At 36.5% G+C, this 23234-nt stretch overlaps 1 protein-coding gene across 41 annotated transcripts in view; it reads right to left on the minus strand.

Moving 5' to 3' along the window:
* The window catches only part of CLASP2 (cytoplasmic linker associated protein 2), a 166447-nt gene that overhangs the window by 57912 nt on the left and 85301 nt on the right, over positions 1 to 23234 (minus strand). For all 41 annotated transcript variants that reach the window (XM_074900721.1, XM_074900728.1, XM_074900720.1 and 38 more), the window contains 8 exons: positions 17424 to 17503; positions 12047 to 12139; positions 11249 to 11394; positions 9670 to 9805; positions 6464 to 6534; positions 4391 to 4450; positions 3090 to 3167; positions 2316 to 2483 (listed from right to left, as the gene is read on the minus strand). In XM_074900721.1, the coding sequence (XP_074756822.1) occupies positions 2316 to 2483; positions 3090 to 3167; positions 4391 to 4450; positions 6464 to 6534; positions 9670 to 9805; positions 11249 to 11394; positions 12047 to 12139; positions 17424 to 17503 (832 nt within the window). The remainder of the gene's footprint in view (positions 1 to 2315; positions 2484 to 3089; positions 3168 to 4390; positions 4451 to 6463; positions 6535 to 9669; positions 9806 to 11248; positions 11395 to 12046; positions 12140 to 17423; positions 17504 to 23234) is intronic.

Raw genomic sequence — 23234 nt, forward strand, 5'->3', positions numbered from 1 at the left:
TACAAAAATAGCTTGATTTATGATAGAAATTATGTTAAGTGGTATCTGCAGTAACAAAAAAAACCAGGTGTAAAATTCATAAGCCTCCTCCAGTCCTCTATCTCCCAATAATCGAGTTACAAATTAATAAGAAAAATGCTGCAACTTCCAAGCAGCTAGACTGAATTTCCCCTGTCTGAATGTTAAGAGGCTCCTGCAATTTATAAAAGGAGAAAAATCCTCTATCTTTTCCTCTATTGTTTTCTCTACCTTTACTCTTACTGCAAAAATGAGTAGTTGCTGAAGCAAAATCTTTCTGTCCTACTCAAGTTTAACTGTGAGCCCTTCCTTCTGCCTGGTGCAGGAGGATGAAATGCAGAGGGACCAGGGAAAAGCAAAAGACTAGTAGAAGGTGGCATGATATTTTATTCATCAATTCACATCTAGCCATCTAAATACTTATCTGACTGGGAAGCTTGTATTTGCTGAAATGGTTGACTATTTAATCAGTAGTTAAACTACAACCTCAGTCTAAAGTCTCAGCTTTAGTAAAAATAATCCCTAATTTTAAACCAAAAAGCAGAGAGAAAAGAGATGGCTTATACTGTGTATTTATCAGTTATATCTCAGGTGCTCAATGATAATATAGAGGTCAGCACTGTTACCTAACTCCTCAGAAAAGATCATATATTTGCGTCTTCTTATGAATAATACCTGCTTTTCTGACATTAGTAACTAGTGTTTTAGAGGTATTTTGCTGCAAGTAGGCCAGTGAGGCCAAGGCAGAGCTCCTGGGTGCATCCTGGGTGCTCCAAACAGAAGGCCCAGGGAACTGTCACAATCTATTGCAACTGACATTTCATTTAAGCAGCTTCATATAGGTAGGCACAAGTCACCACATTTCTCTCATTCCACCTCCCTCTTTAAATAAAACCATTTTTGATCAACTATCTGTAAGAGCTATAAATTCAGAGGGTCAAAAATAACGAAGGATCAGACTTTTGGGAAAACCACACCCCTATTTCCTAAATTCATCTATAGAGGGAGAACTCTGCATCTCTAATTAGAAGCCAGAAGTATAATTTTAGGTAACTCAGAGGAAACAACATGCATTTAAATGCAAAATTAGTGAAAAAACAATTTAAAATTAATTTCCAATATCATGACCTCAAACAGAAGAGATTTCTTACTTTACTTTCCCCTTTCTGTACTGTAGTACTTACATATCTTGCAATACAGGAAGTAACACTTGAGGATTTGAGTTTTTTAAGATTCTCATTTCTCTGTAATTTAGTTTTAACATTTTATTACTAGCAACTCATCAACAGCATTTTGATTTTCAGACAGGGAATACAGATTTATTTAAACAAGAGTAATTAATCTTTGAATAGACATTTGTTTGTCGAAAATGAAGCGTTAGCAATAGCCTACCTTAGACAATTATTTTTAAGATTTTTTTTTTTATAATTACAAGAATCATAGGAAAGATAAGCCTCTGGTATTTAAGGCAGCAGCTAAACAAAGAGAAAAATATTAGCTTCCAATATGCTGGAAGAAGGCTTTGCTTTTCGAGTCAAAAGTGAGCAGACAAGTTCTCTGGCTTCAGAAACTAAGCATCTGAATTGAAATCTTAACAGGTTTAAATACTTTCAGGAAGCTTTGTAGAATTTTAAGGAAAAGGTCATCACATACTACTACTACTGTTTTACATTTCTACTAAAAAGCTAGTAATTTCCCCTTTGCTATGGTATCTAAGCAAACTTCAATCTACTCAGCTCAAGATTGTCTATACATTTAATACACCACTGATCGCAGCACAGACTCACCCTCCTCACCCATAGCTGCAAACTACTGCTAATACATATTCAATACTGTGAAGACAGGGAAAAAACCCATCTCCAGTTTGAATGAATCTCACTGTTGATGTCTCCTTCTCATACTTCCCAGTGAAAAGGGATTTAAAAAACATCATTATTTCTTTCCTAGACTTGCTCATTGTACCAGAATGCTGGACATCAACATGCGAACCTTGAAGATATTATGCTGTAACAGAGGCTGTTAAGAAATAAAAATATGAAATAAAAATAATAAATATCATTTTATATAAGAAATATAAAATATTAAGAACAGCCTGATAAAATGCAGTTAATGGTTGCCCTTATTTTTCACCTTGCTGGGGAAATAGCCTCATATAGCAAAACACAACAAAAGATTTTTTAAGAATTAAAAGTGACAAAATACAACTGTATCTTTTCTGTACACCACAGGAACGAACTCATTTGCTTTTGAGTAACAGTTTTTATTTATAGACTCAGAAACAGTTAAGTGATCCTTACTTGAGGCTCTCCTGTGAGCTGGAGGATGACCTGTCTGACTGAGGGAGAGATGCAATGCTTCCAGAATTCTTCAAATAGGTTTGGAGGCTTCTTTGATAGGGCGGCTCAAGAGAGTTGTATAGAGTCTCAGCTTCACTGGGAAAGTGATTTCGAAGACCCAGATAAGCCCTGCAAAGGAAGAGAATAACCACATGTAATTGCTCTGTATTGTCTTTGAAGTGTGGAGTCAGGAAGTAAAGATTACAGAATCAACCATTCTGTAATGGGGAGGGAGGGAAAGGAACTCAGACTGAAAATAAGTTATTCATACAATACTCATCAAATCATAAAAGAAACTAGCTACATTGACTGGATTTATCTTTTCAAAGTAATTTACATCTATCTTCGGAAATTCTCACATTCACTTACTGATTCTGTGGGGAAGCAAGAGTAATTCTTGTCTGGTCTACTCACTAGTCAAAACACTGCAGTTGTTTGATGACTTAATTAAGGGGCAGGAAAAAAAAATATTATGCAACAATATCAACCTTTATGACTCCTGTTTCAGTAGAATACTCAAATGCTGCACAACAGTATTAATTGCCCCAACTGTCTGAATGTCTTTCACAAATGAAACTAGATATTAATTCAGGACTTCAAGAGCAGAAACATGAATTTTCAACCTAAGCTGTGTCCTCTCCTTCAGCCACAGTCAGCCACTCACCTCCTATTAGAGCCTTCTATTGCTCATGTAAAACATAAAATTATTCAGAGCAAAATGTAGTCAAAACTCACTTTCTTGCCTCCACTCTTGCTTCTGCATCAGCATCATGAATGCCCTTCTTGATTGTTTCAACCAAGACAGCTGCATGCCTAGAAGAAAGACATTCTTCATGCTATTTTGCTACTCCAAATTCTATTGTAAGTAATAAAGTTTTACATTTAATAAACATTTTTTAAAGTAAAAACAGCTGAGACAGTAGTTCTTTCTAAGATATGAAGTAAACAAATGCTTAAGCACTTTGATGACCGAATTGCACCTTCTGTAAAGGTTTAGGTAAGCTTCCTCCTTCAAACTAAAAGAACTATAATCTACTTTTCAGACATACATCCACCTATAACATTTAAAAAGTTACTTAAAAATACCTTTATTAAGACATGTACTTTCCTGAAATAGAAAAGCTTTTTCCCCTACTATATTAAGGAAAAAGTTAATACTAGTAAGTGGGCTTTCCTGGAAATAAACCTCTGAAAGCTTTTGGTGTATGAGTTCTAAACCTCAACACATGTTCAAAAAACAGCAAAGCACCCATCAGAAGAACTGAAAATTGTGATGATAAACAGGTTTTAATTCCAGACATGTTTGGGGTTTTGTTTTTCGGGTGTTTTATTTTTTTGGGTGGGGAGGGTGGTGGTGGTAGTGGTGGTGGTGGTGTGTTTAGTTGTTTTTTCTTTTTCAAATACACATACACATTCTGACATAAATCAAGTGATCCCTCCATTCCTGCCTTTCTCAGAAGCACCTTGAGGGTCTGAAAGGTGACTACGGAGTTGAACAAACTCTGAAGAGCCCTCTCTGGAGGCCCTGTAGACCCTTTTGCTTTTACTCTGTGCTTCTAGTACACATTCTGCAGAGCTGATGATTGTACTGTTTTCCTATCTATCTGGAGAAGTTACAGTGGGTTCTTAATTATTACCAGAGCTCCAGTCTAATACCACTTGACCTCTTTTATGGAGAACACACAAATACCTCTTTTCAGGAGAAAGACAGATGCTCACCTGTACATCCTTGCTGCACAGGACACATGCTATAAGTGAAACTGAGAAAGCATGGTACATGCATTGCTCACAGGCAGTACAGGAGAAGAGGCAGAGGGTAAGGAGAGGAGGCAACACGAAGTTAAGGCTGAAGCACACAGCTCTCCTCCCTGAAACCTGAACAAGGCACATCACCTGCTGTGCTAGAAAGATTGTCTATGCTAGAAAGGCTGGCCAACACTGACCAACATAATTTAAGTGAAGGATTCAATGAAAAGATTTCTGTCTCAAAATTCAGTAGCAGTTTACTCCTGGCGAAGTAGTATACTGGGCTGTACCTTTCCAATGAATGCGTTTGCCACTCTTGTAACAACAGGTCTAAAAATTCAAAGGAGCGCCTAAAAAGACACAACAGAAAGTTATAATTAATACTCATTTCTCTAATGTGCTTGTGGAGTAAACAGTAACTTTATTCTTTCTCCCAGAGGGAAACCAATACATTAAAGTATGTTTTATCTGTCAAACAAAGACATTGGTCACCTTATTGCAAAGTTAACGTATTCTGTATAGAAAATAAACATGCAGGCTAGCTAATCCTACACTTCAAAGAAATAGATGTGGTTCAATTAACCACCTGTTGCTCAAGTCATGTTACTACACATATGCTACATTAGTTTTATTAGCCCCAAAACATAACATAAAAATCCATAGTCTTTAAAAATTGTACAAAGTAGAAAATCTTAATATTTAAAAAATTAATACTTTAAAAATTCGGCTATTAAGTCACAACCTAATATTTTTATAGCAGTGTACTTCTGTCCCAAACACTATGCCCATTTCTTCATCTATCTTTACTGAGCATGTAGCATAAAGGAAAACACGAGACCATTAGCACAGGGCTCTGCATACAGAAAGAACACCTGAAGGTGTGCTGGCATAGTACAAACTAAGTTATGTACCCATATTCATTACTAACGTGGAATTTTTGGCAATTTAGCAGACAGCCATTAGCAAAAGGCATACTTTAAAATAGTCTGAAGCTAGATCCTGGTGAATAAATCAAAGTGACATGGATTAGGAAGGTGTAGGTAACACATCTTCAAAAAGGTAGTGGACTATACTGCCTGGAACGATTACTTTTTCTTGTTATGTTGCATCTTTAACCTGTTCTGGAGGGGCAGATGTAATTTTTGTTCTGCCCAAAGCCTTTGGACACCTACGGGGCATGGCAATAAACCCTGAAAGGCTTTTCACTATTATAACCGATCTAGTTTTTCTTTATACTTCCAAAGGAATGAAGTCAGTATGAAAACAATGCAATTTCAGCCACCTTCGCTGATGTTCACTGGATTGTGAACTGCAGTATCAAAGGCACCTACAGTCTAGTGTTCCTCAGCAAAGCTGTGCTAAGTGGAGGCACTGAAGCCCTGTGAATTGTTCTGCAGTTGAACTAGAAGTTTTGACAAGTCAGTATAATCTGGGTTGAGATAATACTCGCTTTGGATGCAAAGACAGCTTAGAGCAAATAGTTGAAATGCTCAAGCTGTTTCTTGCATACACATAGCTGTATTACTTCCAGGGCTAGTGTGGGTCCAGAAACAGCGTTAACTGCTGTCTTATGATTCTGTGCAGAAAATGACACTCCATCAGAAACCAATTGATTTTGTCAAAAGTCAACCCAAGTGTTCAAGTATCATGTTCTTGGAAAAAGCAACATGCTGAAGATGCACCTCAGTTGTTAAACATGACATCACATTGATCCACCATGTCCTCTCTAAGGTGGCAGCCAATGTCTCAATCCCACAGTCCCCAGCATAGTAGGTTTATTATTCTGGACACAGTATCAGACAGCTGAGCTCCAAGCATTCAAATCACACTGCACAGAAGTTACAAAATCCTCATGGCATCAAGAGAGGCAAGGTGCTAGCACACACTGCATGCAGTACACCATAGTGCTTCAACAAGATGTAACCTCACCAGGCCCGGCCTGTCTGGCCCTAACAGAACTGCTTTGCAAAGACACACACATGTTTCATGCTCTCCCAATACCTGTGTTGCTTATTCTCATTAGACTGAGCAACATAGATTCAACTACAGCTTTTTCTTTTTTTTTTTTCTTCTGGTTTTAAATCAGAAGGTACTTTTTCCAACAAGTGTTAGAAACATTTTAAATTAGAATAAATTCTGCGGAAAGATACAGTGCATGTCCTCCAATACAGAGGAAAGAACCAGTCTTCAACATCATCTGATGTAACTTCACTGAAATTAATTTTTGTAGTTTACTGGGTAACACAGTTTTGTGTGTTCAGAGTTAACAGCCATAAATCTTCAAATATGCTTATTTTCAACATATGATCATCATATTTAAATAAGCAACAGCTTTAATAATTTGTTATTTATAATGTACTCACCTTCTAACTGCAACTGATTTTGAGGTACAGTTGCTTGTTATTAAAGGTATGAGTCGTGGCACATGAGTATGCTTAAAGAAAGAGCAAAGCAGTTAATGACAAAAGTATTCCTGAACTTGTACTGTACTAATTAAGTCAAACAGAATTAGCAACATAATAAAAACTGCAATCCTTTAAAATGCTTACAGAAACTAAATGTAGAATACTATTAAATAAGAGACTGCTGCTACCATGTAAATTGATTAAGCCTGTATTTTTTTCCAAGAGGTCAAGCAAGAAGCACTTTCAATGCCATCAACAACCATGTCATGATATGTATTTAGCTGTCAGAAGTCACATACAAAGGCTCAAATGTAACTGCCTCCTCAAAGGAATTGTAAGCTGATGTTACTTTAGTTTTGCCACAGACAAAAAAAGCAATGGACATCACAGTCTTAAAAATCAGAGTTAGGGAGCAAAAAGTACATCAGTTGATCTGAAACTATGGGCATTCTTTTAGGGATCAATATGGTTATTACTACAAAGACCAAATTCCTTTTAATGTAAAATAATAAAAGCACTGACATGTAGAAACACCTAATATCTTCATGGAAAGAGAAAACAAACTACCATTTAAAGGGGATAAGATAAACTACATTAAATTCAAATGCAATACTTCAGAATTAAAGCAACCTTACTTCATCTTATCCTAACTCACTGTAGACACAAAGTATTAAAATTTTAATTCTGAGTAACACAGTTCAACAAATACATTTTCAGTTCATCCCTTTATTATTTTCTTGATTAAATACAAAAGATAACTTCTAAAGCAGTCCCCAATACAGTGTCAAACTGTAGGATATAAAAACCTGCTTAAAAATACAGTACTGAACAGCTCTTAGTATCCCATATATCATACTTTCTCCTTAGGTTATTGTTGTAGGACATAAACACACAGATCACCAAAAAAGCAGAGAGATAATTATCAGCTCTCAAGAGTACTGCCAACCTCAGAATTAGGAGGGAATAAATTCAAAAATCTGGAAGAGACTAACAGTTGCATTTGTTCGCACTGATACACTTTTAAACAGGGTCTTAGGGATTTTATTTATGTTTTGCATAGTTTCCAAATTGTAAAGTGGCACATGACTGCCGGAACAATAAACAGTATCAGGGGAAAGAATAAAATGCTTTTACAGATGGAGAAACCTCTATGTTCCAAGTCTTTGGAGCTACTGACATTGTAATTTCTAGAAAGCGTATTGCAAAGGAATCAAAGCCTCAGACTTGCTTTTATTCACTCAGCTTAAAGACTACACATTTCATCTGTTACCCCTTTGAAACTGTAACGATACATGTTTCCTCCCAATCCACCTTGCAGCTCAATTGCCCAACCTGAATCCCATCTCCCTCTGAAAAGATATTCTGCTACGACGCCATATTGTCATGTCATTACCCCACCTTTTTTTTTTTTTTTTTTTAATTTGCTTCCTGATTTACTAAGAGTCAAGAAAGAGAAATCAGACTACAGTGTAAGAACTATCTGGAGAAGAAATATGAAATCCAATAAAGGTGCAAACATGACATGGAGTTCTTGAGGATCACTGGTATAATACATCCTCCCTCTTTTTTATATAGACTCTTGCAGCAATTACATACTAAAGCACCATGACCTGAATTGGCTGTCAGTGGATTCTGGTAGAAGTTTTTGAGCACAACACTGACTCCAAATTGCTTAGGCTCTAAATATTCCCTAAATACTCAACTGATCACACACTCCCTGATCAACTCTCATTTAGTCCAAAGGAGTGTGAGGCTGCACTTCGTTTCAATCCAGTATTACATTTCTTTGTTTTTCCACTAAACCTCAAATTTTCCATCAGAACACCCTGCACAAGCCATTTACTGGTTTGGTTTTTGAACACTATGGATAGGATCTTCTTGCTTCTAAGACTCCAATGTAGTATGTTAAATTACAGCTAAGAATAACAGAAGTTTAAACAAAATCTGGGCAGCTACAGACAATGTGTAGGCTTGTCTCCAACTGAACTGAACCAATAAAGCCAATTTAATGTAATTGGTGAATTTTTATTTCACGCTGCTTTTCTGGTACTTGATTTGGCTCCTATAAACAAGAGAGGGTTAGTTTCTTACATGCCTGAGCTCGTCCAATACTACTGCAAATTATATTCTTCTCTTACAACTTCTATCACCCTTTTCAAGATGTAGCCCTTCCTCCACTCTCAAACTCTGTGCCATTAGCCATCTCACAGCACACTTTAAGAGTCTGGGGGAAAATGCCAACGGATCGTAGCCCCAGTGCTGAGGCAAAGGTAATGCAGAAGCCTCAGAGCTCATTCTCAGAGGCTTGGGTAGACAAAGTACAGATTCCAAAACATGCTGAGGTTGGTAATAAAAGGTGTGAGTGATTAAATAGGCTTCCAACAACTTACAAAATTAAAACCACATATGAGGCCATAGTGAACAGCAGTAAGTGCCTAGCAGTAAGAACACCACAGCCTTTAATGTAGAAACTACAGGCAACCTCCCACTTTTATGTGAAACACAAAAATACCAGTACAAGTCCTAAAAAACTAGCTAAGTATCTTGCCTCAGACACCAGTTAGTATCAGATGCTTAAGGAACAGTCAATAAAAAGCAGTTAGTATACAGCATTTCCTTCTTCTGTATGCTACAGCTTTAAGAACTCAGCTTAGAAAATTCTTAAACCCAAGGATAAAAATCTCCATCGGGCTTCGCTTGCATGAACTTGTGCTTTCAGAATTGACCCGCATATGTTCAGCCTCTTCAACATTTTATCATTAACTCTATGGTTCCAATTTTTTTTTTTTTTTTTTTTTTGGTAAAGAGGAATAATTTTGTTGTTGGTGTTTGTTTTTTTTTTTAAATTGTTACTAGCTTCTTAACTTTTGTCTTTTTGGAAAAGGCAGTTAAAAGCAGCTACCCTTTGAAATACACTTGCCTTTGTACCTTTAACACATTACAAAAAAAAAAAAAATCATCAAAACAGACTTGCTTACCACACCTGTTCCTCCATCTTTAGTATGGTAATGCTGCCAGTTGGTTTCAGTGACAAACAATATTTGTCCATCTGTGTGAAAAATTACTTCTCCCTTAAAGAATGATTTATAATCCTGTACTTCAGAATTGTTACTATCTCTGCTAAGAGCCACTACCTGCAAGCAAAGTGAGAGAGGAACACCTACCCGAATAATGAATCTAATGGCTGCGCACCCAGAAGTTGCCATCACTTTGGCGCTGTTGGGAACCAGATTAAAAAGAGTAGGCACAATAGCTTCAGCGCCATGATCAAACTTGTTTCCCAGAACAGTTGAAAGATGGCTATTTAGGAAGAAGAAATAAAACTTGTTAACAAAAATTAATTTCTTAGTCTGAAAAGAAGAAAGTTCACTAAACATTTTAAAGGTTTATCTTCCCAAACAAAAGAATTCCTTTATTTCATGTTTCCAAGTCCTTGCCTCATTAGAAATGCAGGACATGTGGAACATTTTTGTTACTTAGCAGAGATATTAAGAGGGTGAACACTAATAACTGTATTTCGTAACGAAAAACAAATAACACAATTTGGAAGGCTGAAATTCTCATGTCCACATAAAGCATCATAGTATTTATACTTTTTAGCACACTTTGAGAGTACACAAATCTAAAATCCTAATGAAATTACCAAGATTTTGTTCCTTTTGAATGCAAGTAAAAACTACTGCATTTATTATAATTAGCCAACCATAAAATCTGACTCTCTTGTTTTTTTAAAGGTTGTGGTTTCAATTTTTAAAAATATAGAAAAATATATAACACACGGTAATTTAACTGTCCAGTGGTGACACCAAATGCTTCTTCCATGCAGAGAGACTACATAAAAAGAATCTGCAGTCAGCATCACATGACACATCAAATATATCTTATGTTTTAGGGATCAAGAAAAATTCCAGGCTTTTAGGCCTAGACAAGGACATTTACAGAAGTACTTTTACTCTACTCCTGACTTCATGTTAGGAAAGATTAGCATTTTTTCTCAAAGCCTCAATTTCGCTGGCAAGGACAGCTGTAGGCTCCAACAGGTCCCCATGGTCTGTTAAACTAGGAGACCAGAATAGCAAGAGTGAACTCTGGGGCGTATCTGTTCCAGATGGCCACTAAAAATCAGTGGTTACATGAATGCCTTTCCAGCCTTTCCAGACAAAAAAAAGCCACAGAAAACATGAAAGTGGGAAAGACCACTCTAGTGTAAAAATAAGGCTTTCCCCCCCGTCCCTTAAATTTAATGAGAGTCTCCAAGATGATAAGGGTGAAGATCTTATTTCTGTTTAGCCATAGCTTCTAAAATTGTCATGGATGTGAAAGATACCACCTCACTGAAATGTGCAATGTTCAAACCACTACAGGGCAGCTCACTTAGTTATTACACATAATCATAGTAAAGCCCTGTGCCAATTACCCAAGCCTAAGTGCTCCTAAGACTAGCACGAATATTACATAGTACTTAACAGCAGTTTGTAATGACTTGCTCTCATTACTCAGCATAATGATGGTAACTTGTTCTTCGTATACAGTCTGTCACAGGATTACCAACTACATATATCACCCAAGAGAACAAATTCCTTTAAGTGTTCCTTTTTCTCTTCAGATGCTGCTGTGACTCTTTATCAGTCATAGTGTACAGCAGTCCAAGATAATCTTTCCTGCAAGACTGATAAAGCATCTTTAAGCCAAACTGATACTAAAATCTAGCAACATACACAAACGCAGATAAACCATACTTACGCTACAGTAATGCAAGCTTCTCTAACCACCTGGGATCTGAGATCCTTGGCCGACAGCTTGAAAGCACCATCCAACAACCGTAAATGCTGGAAAAATCCATCATACTGTGCAGCTCCAGCAACAAGCAACGACCGAACCTTCTTCAGCTAAAAAATTCAAGGCATTTAGTTTAGGACACTACCAATATGCATTTCAAAACAAAAAAGTAACAACTTAACTGCAACAACATACATGGGCATATATTTAAAGCAAAGTGTAATTTTAAAATATATGGCAATAATTTAAAAAACTGTAACAAAATTCTATTACTTGATTTCTAGAGTTGAAGTCTCAGATCCAAGTGGACAAATATACAATGACATAATTTTATTCACATACCTGCTTCCAAGATGCCATATATGTGACAACAAATGTAAATGCTACATAGACACAAACAATTTAAACCTACAAGTAAAACTTATAACCACATATAGGAGGTACTAATGCTAGCAGTTTACTAGCAGCATATGTAATTTTTACTAGCAGAATATGTAATTTTCCATAAATGCCAACTGAGACACATATTACAGCTTTTAGAAAAGCTTTCACTTAAATGTCAGTAAAAATTTATTTCCGCTTTTAAAAAATATTCGCTTCAACTTATATACAGAAATTCAAGGTTCAAAAATTAAAATTAAAATTTCTTTGATTATCTCAAGTGTAATTACTTTGAGAAAAAACATTCTCAAAAAACACATCTAGCTGCCTGTGCTTTATGAAATACACCCACCCAAACCTAAAACCAGAAAACAAGTTTACCGCATTAGTTCGTTGATCCCAATCATGTTTGTCATCTGAGAGAATTTCCCTGATTTTGTTCAACGTTTCTTCAAGTTCTCGACTAGAATAGATCTGAAGCATTAAAAGAACCCAGAAAATTTATATTGTTAATATCCCAGGTAAACTAATGAAGGAAAATAACTTGAGAAGACTGAGTAAACAATTATAATTCTGATAATCTTGCCCTCAAAGTTCCAGAGAACTGCTTAAGAGGCATAAATGGGCATCTTAAGGAAAATCTTTGAGGATATAACCAAGTAGTGAATATTCATTAAAAGAAAGGCTGAAGAATCAACTTCTTCCTCAAGATTTCACCTTTCACTTCTGTGATGAGCTAATCACACCCAGAATTTAATTAACTCCATTTTTAAAAAATGTAATTCAATACAAGCACACGTTTTAGATAATCTGCTGCAATATTACTATAATTCAATTTCATTTTCATACTATTACACTGAAACTTAACCAACAATTTTTTAACCCGATTCAAATCTTTTGGAGCACGGCCTCTCTTTCATATGACAAGAGTGCACAGCTCTATAAGGACCTAAAACTGGGCTGCTAGTCAACAGTAAAATAAAAATTTGTCTGAAAAAATAAATTAAAAGCTTCAACAGCTTCTATATGTACTATTACTCCAAGACTATAATTTATTAACTTATGCACTCAGTAAATAAATATAAGGAGCAGCCTCCAGTCGGAGTTCTATTCTCACTACACAGTAACTCCAGCAAAATTGAAGCCTGACCAATCCAATCACGCATCAGTCACTATTTGGTAATACATGAATTAACACATTTACTGGTAACTGTACACGTACAGCAAAGAACAAAAAAAAGAATACTCATGAAAATATATTATTACCATCAGAAATAAACTGACTTCCCTTCTAATCTCCTGGACATAAACCAGCGGATGATCTTTTCTGCTTCCACAGCAAATGCAAAGTTTAAAGCTTTTTTCTTCCTCAGATTGAGAACAAGTTGAAGAGGATATGAAGCAAACTACTAGCCAGAAATTTGATCTGGCCAGTATTTTTCAAAAATGCATTATCATCTAAAGATTTCCAATTTTTTGGATCAAAAGTTGTTTACATAAACACATTGGGCAAACTCAGCTGCCCATACACAGGCATCCGGTATATCCAAGACATTCACATGGGGGTGGCAGATACGATTCAGGACTTCAAGGACACTCATACCCTTCGAGAGTGAAAGCTGGAGGCCAGCATGGTAACTTCTATGCCACCTAAACAGTAGTGCCTGATGCTCCCTCATTATTTAAGTCCAAGACATAATTTTGCCTGTGCAAGAGCACAGAGCATGTAGAGGAAACAAGACCCAGTGGTTAGGACACCTTGCTTCACGTAAATTGCTGAAGAGCTTTGACACTGGTCTCTTGAACACGCTGCTCTGCATGTATATATGCATCTTTTAATTTTACTGTTAAAAGATTTAGGAATGTCTTTCTTCCATTTTACAGTTAAGCTGAAAGCATATTTTCTATAAAATATCTTATTTTCCTGGGCAACTTGAAATTACTACAGGACTAAGTACAGTCTAGTTTTCCAATTTCCTGAGCATTTCAAATTAATTTAACTGACAGTAAATACGGGATCTTGACTCTATTGACATCTACTTTTGTTCCAATGCTTTAACAGAACATGGTTATGGAGGCTTCTATATTTCATGCTGGAATATTGAGGAGCTGGAAGACATCCATGCTCCAAAACACCTGCATATCCAGTTTGTAGGATAAACAGGGTAGGAACAGATGAATTCACATACCCAGGCCAGCTTCACTATCATGCAGAAAATAATTTCTGAATATGCTTTACCAACAAAATAGGAATTTTTATTACCACGTAGCTGTTTAAACTTTTCCACTGTACACTGTGGAAACAGCTCTGCAGTTATAAACAGACAACACAATTATATCCATAAGAACTAAAAAGCTGTTCCTCGTTATTACTATTTTCATCTTCATTAGAAATCAATAAACATCTGATGAACAACTTTTTTAAAAAAGAGTAAATTATTTCATGAAAACAATGGGTCTCAGCGTAATAGACTTTCTACTGTTGTCCACAAAATCAAACCTGAGTTTTGTATCACTATTTAATATACGTGTGCATACTGGTAGCATTTAATACTTGTTATACAACACTATTCACTCTGATGCTAACTCTCGCTGTAATATACTATTACGAATAAATAGTACGTGTCCCAGTAAGCATTTTAATCAAATTTAACTTCCATTATCAAAGAAAATTCTTATTTTCTTTTTAAAAAGTGGGAGTAGTCACTCGATAACCAAAGATGTGGTTTCATATTGCAGTGACCCTAATGTCATCAGAATTCATGAGACCATCCAACCTCCTCAGGCTCCCCTTTTACCATCACCCACCTTGCCCTGTCTCCTTCCCAGTCCAGGGCTTTCACATACAAAAAGCTAAGCCTACAAGAGGAAAGGCAAAAACTTCTCTGCCAACTCAGCAGCCTATGCCAACTTATCACAAAGACATGAGGTGCAACAACAAGAGAAGCAGGATCATGCCTTTTGGAGGCACCTAACTAACATCTGTTCAGTGTATGCTCGAAGCTTAGTCTGAGGCTCTGGTCAAGGTACAAATACCTTCTGTAAGCTGTCTCATTGAGTAGATCCTAAAAAACAGGACATTTTTTATTGTCAGCCTACGTGTTATCAGAGACCATGTGCTGTAATTACTGCCACAGAACTAAAACATGCTAGGCAATATACAAACAGAAGCAACGTGAGTTTACATTCACCCTACGTGCATGTCCAGGCAAAGAATTTTCTTTAATTACCTGCCACAAACAGCATTGGATCTATGCAATTTCTGCTATTCAAACTGGTGTCGTAATAAGGAACTTAATAAATGGCATAATTTTATCTTGTCATGAAATTAAAACTGTAATTCCACTGAAAAATCCCAAATTGTCAAGGTTGCCCATACCTACATTAGTTTTATAAAAGGTAATATTTTAAAAATTTATTTTCTCCCTACCCTTGATTAAATATGCTTTTAGAAGGCCAAGATGAAGTTGTGTTCAGTCAATGATATAATACATTATTTCGGTCACAAGTTGCCACTTATAAGAACAACTAAATTTGTTTTGAAACAAATTTTAGCTATTAATGAGAGTCACTCCTAACAACCTGAATGCAGAATTTTCTTCAATTTAAGCAAAGGCAAATAAACGAAGTTGTAAAAATATATGGTTATAATCTGAAATATGAAGGCACCATCTTCTCACTGTAGTACTCTTTTTGGCACACAGATCCATCAGACTACATCTCAAAATCACTCATCTTCTTCATAAACTGCTGTTATCCATTAGAGGGCAACATACTCACGCATCATTAAACATAAGTGCAACACCAAAGGCAGAAAAATTAAAAAGCTCAAAAACAAATAAGAGTAATAACTATGCAGATGGTAATTATTTCAAATATGGGAATTACAAACTAATGAGTAAACAGTATTATATTCCTAAAACATTAATGAAGTGCAGTCCCTGGAAGAGGTTACTGGAAAGGCAGATCTACCACTGGAGGCTTTTAAGAATGAGTTAAACATACACACACCATAAGTAACCTCAATTTACTTTATTAATTCAGATGCACTAAATCTTGACACAGAGTTGGATCGGTTTTTCTATAGCATAGTTCCCTTCCTTACTTTCAGTGAAGCTGCTAATGAAAACAGAAAGACGCAGAAATGGGCCCAATAATGTAGAAACAATTCCCACTCTAACAAGTTTCCTTTGCTTTTAGAATAACTTGGCAAATTACAGGTCATCAACATTCTTTCTTCACAGGGTCTAGTACAGAAACTTTTCTCTTCCTTAGTAATGAACAGTCTCAGAACATGGGACCTGCCTTTTTTTTTTTTTTAAAGATTGGAGGTTGTCCACAACCAAAAACATGAAGTTAGACAGCAGGAAGTCATTATTCCTAAGGATACTAAGAAAACCAAACCCTTTTATTTGCCTGGTCAGTAGGTCTTTCTCACATTCTCATCCATGAAACAAACGGGTTATTTTAGGGTCAGTTACACATTTCTCCCCTGCCTCTTCACCTCAACTCAGGTGTGATTAGTGAAGCCAACTGTGCCTTTCTCCTCCATCTCTTGCAGTTTAGGAAGGAAGGACCTACCTCCCTAGGTCATCCATCAGCCAGAAAATCACATGTGCTGCTCAACAACATACAGTTACCCCACTTTTGTTCTTGCAATGTTATTAACCAACTTGAGTGATTACAGAACTCTGCTTGGGACTGCAAAGGACTAAGGCACTGAACTACAAGCAGCACATTTTCTGTGCTGTGGAACATGGCTCTGTTCAACATAACGGGGATAAATAATATTAAGAGCTCCATGTTTTTGCCCTTCAAATAATTCTTAACACAGTTTGGAGAGTCAAAGAAACATAAAGCTCCTACAGTGTAAGACAAAGATTTCCTTGATATGACAGGGATCATGGAGATAGCACTCCTTCATAAAAGCAGACAGTATTTCTGCCTACAGAGGGAGATCTAACAAATAACTTTGCTATCATTTTGGGAAATAAAAACAGAACAAAAGTACATGTCAAGAAAAGGCAGTAATACAAAATCTTTCTGGTATTTGGGAACTATGGCTTACTGAATTTTCAGTTGCCTTCCACACCTCAACTGCTCAAAGAAAATTTATTCAAAATAGGTCTAGGAAGATACAAGCATGTTAAATGACTCAGCTGTGTGAAAGTACCAAAAATATGTGCAATTCCCACACCTTCAGAACAGTAATTAAAATCTGATCTTTCAGCTATGAACTCAGAATCCGCTGCTATTCAAAGAGGGCACTAGAGTTCTTTTTTTTGAAGTATTGCTAGAGATGAAGACATGTATGCCAGACATGTATCATTACAATTCAGGCACATCTAAAAATACAATTCTTGCTTTTCACATTATTTTCCCACATTATTATTACTTGATTATCCCTTGAAATTGCAGTCCTAAATTTTCCAAACATTTTGGAAATCTTTTTCTTATTGTAACTAAAACATACAATTATTTTTAGTAGCTCTCTGGAAAAGATTAAGAAAGGCAATAATGGATTTTTGCTGAAATACAATGTGATAATAATTAGTATGACAGTAAAGGAAAGGTAGGTTTTTTGATAACTGGAAAAAGTAAAGACCTTTACATGGAGACTCTACATTCAGAAAGAAGGAAAAGTAACAACACTTTGTTACAAGACTGTAAACTCACAGAAGTTTTAGAAGTAGGCTAACAGATAGTATTGTAAATAGCATCTTTCTGAAAACAAATATGAGTATACACAGCATCTTACCTGTACAGTAGGAACATCTGTAAATGCCTTAATAAAATCATCTTCATCCACAGCTCCAGCTCCTCCTTCTTTAGAAGAACCTAGGTAAATGTAAAATACTGTTATAACAGTACGCAATGTATGCCAAGGTTTTCAAACTGACACAAGTATCTTTCATAACACGTATTTTCAAATATTTAATATAACTTACAAAAATCCTAAACATTCATCACGTGCAAATCTGCAAGACCTTGAACTCGGATTTCACCACAAATAGAAGTTAAACACCTTCTGAGCAGTTTTCAATTTGACAAATGTAATGGTTTGATTTTATTTTTATTTTTGTGTTTAATTGGAAAAATGTTTAGTATAACAATCCTCTAGTAGCTGTGTCCACAGAATTCTGAGACCTGCATCCTGATAATACAAATGTTCCCAAATAAAGCATAGAATTTCACATTATTTACCAAAGCAAGAGTTATTTGTCATTAAATGGAACTCCTCAGGATGAATTTTCACCTTAACACATGTGCCACAAGCAATCAGCCCTGAAAGTTTGGGGATTGTAATTTATTTATTTATTTATTTTAAATCTGGTGTAGTAGCCCTACATAATTCATTTACCTTGTGCTTCGTGGTATTCTAATGAGGAGCTAAGAAGTGTGAGGTGCATTTCTTAGCCTTAAAGTTCCGAGAACTTCAACAACAAAAGCAAGGACATGGTGAAGAGAATTTGCGTAAAAGCAAAATCTGAACTCCACTGATTTGCAGCCTCCTTCTTGGAACTCATCCCCATGGGTGTTCCATAGGATTGTATCATCTGGAGCTTTCCAGACACAGTAATAAAAATCTATCACACCAAAAATGTCTTCTCTCCAAAAGCTTCCATGACAGCCATGCAAGTAGTAGGGCAGTTACTTCTGTGCACAGTAAACAATGGAACTATTCTCACAGAACATGGAAAGATGCCCCAAAACTCAAGCAAAAGGATCGGGGAAGAATATTAACGGGTGACCTACTGGTTTTAGACTTGCCAAATTTCATTAAAATTGAGGGTAGAAACTAAGGTAACTCTAAAAAAAAACCATCATGGTTTGAAAAGAGTGTCTGGATTTCACTTTCTTGCACGAGTACCAAGAAAGCCCTTTTTTTAAAAGCAATGAACTCAAGTTTGCTATCAAATCAAAGAAGGTGGTCAACAGACCCAGGTTGCACTACCAAGTGCAAAACTCCAAGTACGACTGGCAGAATCCCTAAGTGTCTTCAGTAACTGAATCACACAGGTAATATGACAAGACAGGTTAACTGCACAGCGATTATCCGTCCAGTAGAACATTTCCTTCTTGAGAAGAAAAAAATTTCTCTTAAAGCAAATGAACACTCAGAAATAAGGGTCTTGTCTCAGCTCTTTCAAAGTGAAGGCCACCAAGCTAGATGGAAGAGGGTCCTCCCTAATTTGCAGAGCACAGCTGAAGTAGAGGCATCAGGCAGAGAAGACATGTGTTGTATTAACTACAGAACAAGTGAAAACCATGAGGAAAAAGCAGTTAAGGCTGAGTGGCCAACCAAAACAAAATGCTAGGACTTCTTGATGAATCAAATCCTTGGTTGCTGCACTCTTAAAAAACATTTCACGGTTTACAGTACTTGATCTATTTATGGTGCAGGGAATTATATCTGCTGTGTTTGTATACCTACCTGTGCAGTTTGGAAACATCAGGGTCCACTACTACTACAAATTTACTGGATCTCAACACCCCTACGCAGAACAAGATCTCTCACATGCCTTTGTGGCTGCTTAGTGTAAAAACACTGAAGTGGTATCTGGCAAAATTTGGACATGGTGCTTGCAATCTAATACACGAACATCTAACAGATTTTGACAGCCTTAGCTTGAGGATGTTGTAAAGAGATGCTGTACGTAACACACTTCTACATATGTATCTCCAACACCATCTGTCATAATTGCCAATAGCAGCCAGAAAGAAGAAATTGTAATTGCCAATTTCTTCTCTCCCCAGACCTCAGAGGAAACAAGTGTTTCCACAAAGGGAATGAGTACCTGACCAGCTAAGGAAAGGAAGAGGGGAAGATGCCCTTTACACCCAGAACACACCCTTCTGCCACACAAACTTGTACTGTTCCTCAAAAAGAGGATGCCCCAGTCAAAGCAGAACTTTGCGGAGTGAAAACTTGAAGAGCAATTATTTGGTATATGTGGATCATGCAGAACTAGATGTTAGATGGTACAAAGAGCCACCTGGATGTTCAATTCATAACCTCATTTGTCCCTCCCAGAATGGTCCAACATTTAAGAAAAAACAAAATAACCAGTCAATACACAGTACATATACAGGAAACGCAAATGGAAAAGAAAGCTTAAGTAGCCAAAAGGTTACCAGAAAATCTATTTTTTAAAGATTAAAATATAGTTTTCATACAAAAAATTTATTTTAAGCGTTTAATATTATATAAACATTTCATAAAAGTTTTCTGTTCTTACCCAAATTGTTTTAGTCAAACCTAACCCATTTGTGTTAGTCATGACACAGTAAACCTCTCCAAAGCCCATACTACGTTTCTTTGCAAAACTTAAAAATTAAAACTACAGTGATCTTGTGACACTAGAAGCAAAAAAACCCCTGCAATTTATAGAGTTTATAGAGGTCCTGTATTATTATTCAGTTACATAAATATCCAAATGCCACTGTTAAAGCAGGGAAGGAAAGTACTTTGCATTCTCATCCATTGCTTATCAATTTTCTGCCAAGGGAATAAACTTTCAGAAATCAAATATTAAAAACTGACACATACAGGCCATGAACATGAAAAACTAGAAAATGTTTGGACTTCAAGTATTCTCAGTGCACTCCTGTATACTATAGAGATTAAAATGGGATGAAGTTGTCTTTGCTAAATAAGTAGATGTTGTTGTCTTCAGTCTGCCTTAAAATATCACACTTAAAATCACAAAACTGCACTGAGTACATAACAAGTTTTTTAGCACCTTAACATCATTCAAGAAGAGAACAGTCTTTACCTGAGGAACAACAATTTCTGACTTTAAAGAGAGAAAGAGGAGGGACTACTATTCAAAAGTCATTTGACATAGCCCACCAAGTGATATTTCCCACCTTCCCCAATCTCAATAACTAGTTCACTTCTACAGACCACTCTTCTTTTAAAATTAATACTCCCAGAAAATTGACTGCCTCTGTGTCTGGTAGTAGAAAAGGTTGTTTCTCTGCAGGTGACACTTCAAGAAAGTTATTTCTAAAAGCACATTCGCTAATATTTCACTAATCTTTCTCGTCCTCTCAAGTGTGAAGCAACTGTCTTCTCTTTATACTGTATACAAGTCAAAGCCTATACTGCAAGAGGAGGAAAATCATTGTTCAACCCTTCCTTTATTTTCCCAATCTCTTGGTAGGAGTGTTTACCAATTCACTTGGTCACTGTTTCATTAGAGACTAATCAAAAAAAATGACAGAATTCAACTCACTGCTTCCCAATTCAGAAGGAAGTATTTTACTATGCTAATAAGACACATAATAGTCACAGACATGTAGATGCCTTCAAAGAACTTCTCATGCTCTTTTTTTGTAAGGGCTTGACTCCCTTCCACACAAGCAAGAGCAGAGCTTTACAAAATTCTCAGTTCAGACAGTACTGCCTTCAGACTCAAAACTGGCATGTCTGACAGAGCAGGCATCCTTTGATAAGCTGTTTAGTTGTTGTTGATTACCTTCTCAGACCAAGATGTGATTAAAAATTTCTTAGAAGCATCTCTCTCGAATAGTAATGCCTTCCACCGAATAATGCACGTTCTTAATTTTGTTGACAGAACACATGATCCTTTAAGTGCCCAGAAGACAACTAAAATCCAGAGCCTCATCAACTGGCTTTTTCTTACATGAGTACAATTTACATTACCCTACCTTTCAACTCAGCCCACTGAATCCAACCGGGTCACCCTCCGCTCAGACCCAGAAGACAAACACATCTGAAGGAGACAGAGAATGCCTTGTGTGGTTTGCAATCTATGCTAGTTTTCATTCATAACCTTTACTTATTCTTATCCTTCTAGCACCCTGGTTAGACAGACTCACAGAGAGACCTGGAAGCCTAAGTACCACTTCAGGAAGCTGGGCAGAATCTACTGAACATAACAAACTTGCTATGGAAATAAATCACAGAAGCTTAAGCACCTCAAACGTTTACATCATCTTTGTTTTTTTAACTTAAGTTTGATGTGTCTAGGGATGGAGGCAAAGGAAATGAAGCCCTCACTTCCTGCAGACTACTAAGAGAGACAACATTTTCATAAGTTAAATTTAAGGATTTCAAACACTTTGTGAGGCCTTAGGAGTCTTTTTTTTGAAGAAAGATTTTTCCAGTCACAAGGCTCTGAGTTCAGCATTGTGAATAGCTCAACACCAGAAAGGGTACTGGATGCAAGTGAAGAAGTTGCCCTTTCTATTTTTTTTCAGAATTAGATTTCTCACCCAGGAACTTATTCCCTGTGGTTGAGTTCTTCCCATCTTCTGACTGAAACATTTGAAATCTTCCCATCATATCACAACAACGTTGGACTGTTCACTTGCTCTACCTCTATGATGCTCTCCCCACTATTATCTACAAAGCTGTACATCATGGGATGACAAAACAATGGGACAATGCTATACACGAGAAGAAAGATGTTGTGAGAATACTACTGGACTGGTATTTTTGTTTTGAAACAAAGAACTGTTTAATCAAAGAATACAAGTGCTGGTCTAAAAGTAAAACAAAACTGCTCAATTTGTATTTGGTAGCACATCTTTACTAGTCCAATTCATTTTTTTCTACTTCTGTGGGTCTTTTGACAAGAATTTCAGAAAAATAATTTCCCTGTGAAAAAAGAGAATTTCAAAACCACTACAGAAACTGAAAACTAACACAAACTCTAAAACTTTGTTTCAGCTTTTGTTCTTAAATGCTTTTCTCAAAACACTTCCGTAAAAAAAAAAAATAAATCATAACTGTTTTTTGATACAACATGAATCACAAATTAAATGGTAGTAAACTTAGAAAAGGGTACCATTATACCAGTCTTTTAACCCTCAGAAATCTCTACTTGCATGCAATAACAGTATCTTACCAAGCTACACATCTAAAGTAAGATGATGTGGATTACAATTTTTTTCTGAAAGAAATAAAAAAAAACCCACCCCAAAAACTAAAGCTACACCTGCATCTCAACTAATTCAAAAGTTTCACTACTTATCTATCAGAGACTGAAGCAGAAGATGCAGATCATTCTAGATTTTAAAAAAGTACTGTTACCCTTTTGGTTTTGTAGGATAATAACCAGTCGGCTGTAAATTAAGAATGGACAGCAGCTTCAGCTCAGTGTAGGATAAGTGGACAGGATAAGCTCAAGTACTTACTCAGCTTTTCGTATAATAGGTTAACTGGCAACTCCCACTCACTCCTACTGAGCTCCTTCATTCTAGCACAAGTACAGCTGAATAGTAAATCACAACGGGGAGTGGCTAAGTTGAGAGTAAAATACACTGGCCAAGAAGAATAGTTTCAATGAGTAAATTCCCCACTGCGGGGCCATATAAACACCGTGGTAGCACAATGCAGTGGATGACTCGGGATGCAAATGAGTTAGTGGAGACAGGGAAGGAAATTACTCCATGCAGCTTAAAGCAGTAGAGCTGCTGAAAGCCTAAATATAGGCTGAAGGGAGTAGAGCAATACTCAAATAAAATGAGTTCAAGGAAGGACAAGTGCAAAGGCAACCTAGCAGAATGGACAGCCTACCACTGAACACAAGAGGGGAAA

The sequence above is a fragment of the Athene noctua genome, chromosome 2 (genome assembly GCF_965140245.1).
Source record: "Athene noctua chromosome 2, bAthNoc1.hap1.1, whole genome shotgun sequence".
NCBI classification, from domain to species: Eukaryota; Metazoa; Chordata; class Aves; order Strigiformes; family Strigidae; genus Athene; species Athene noctua.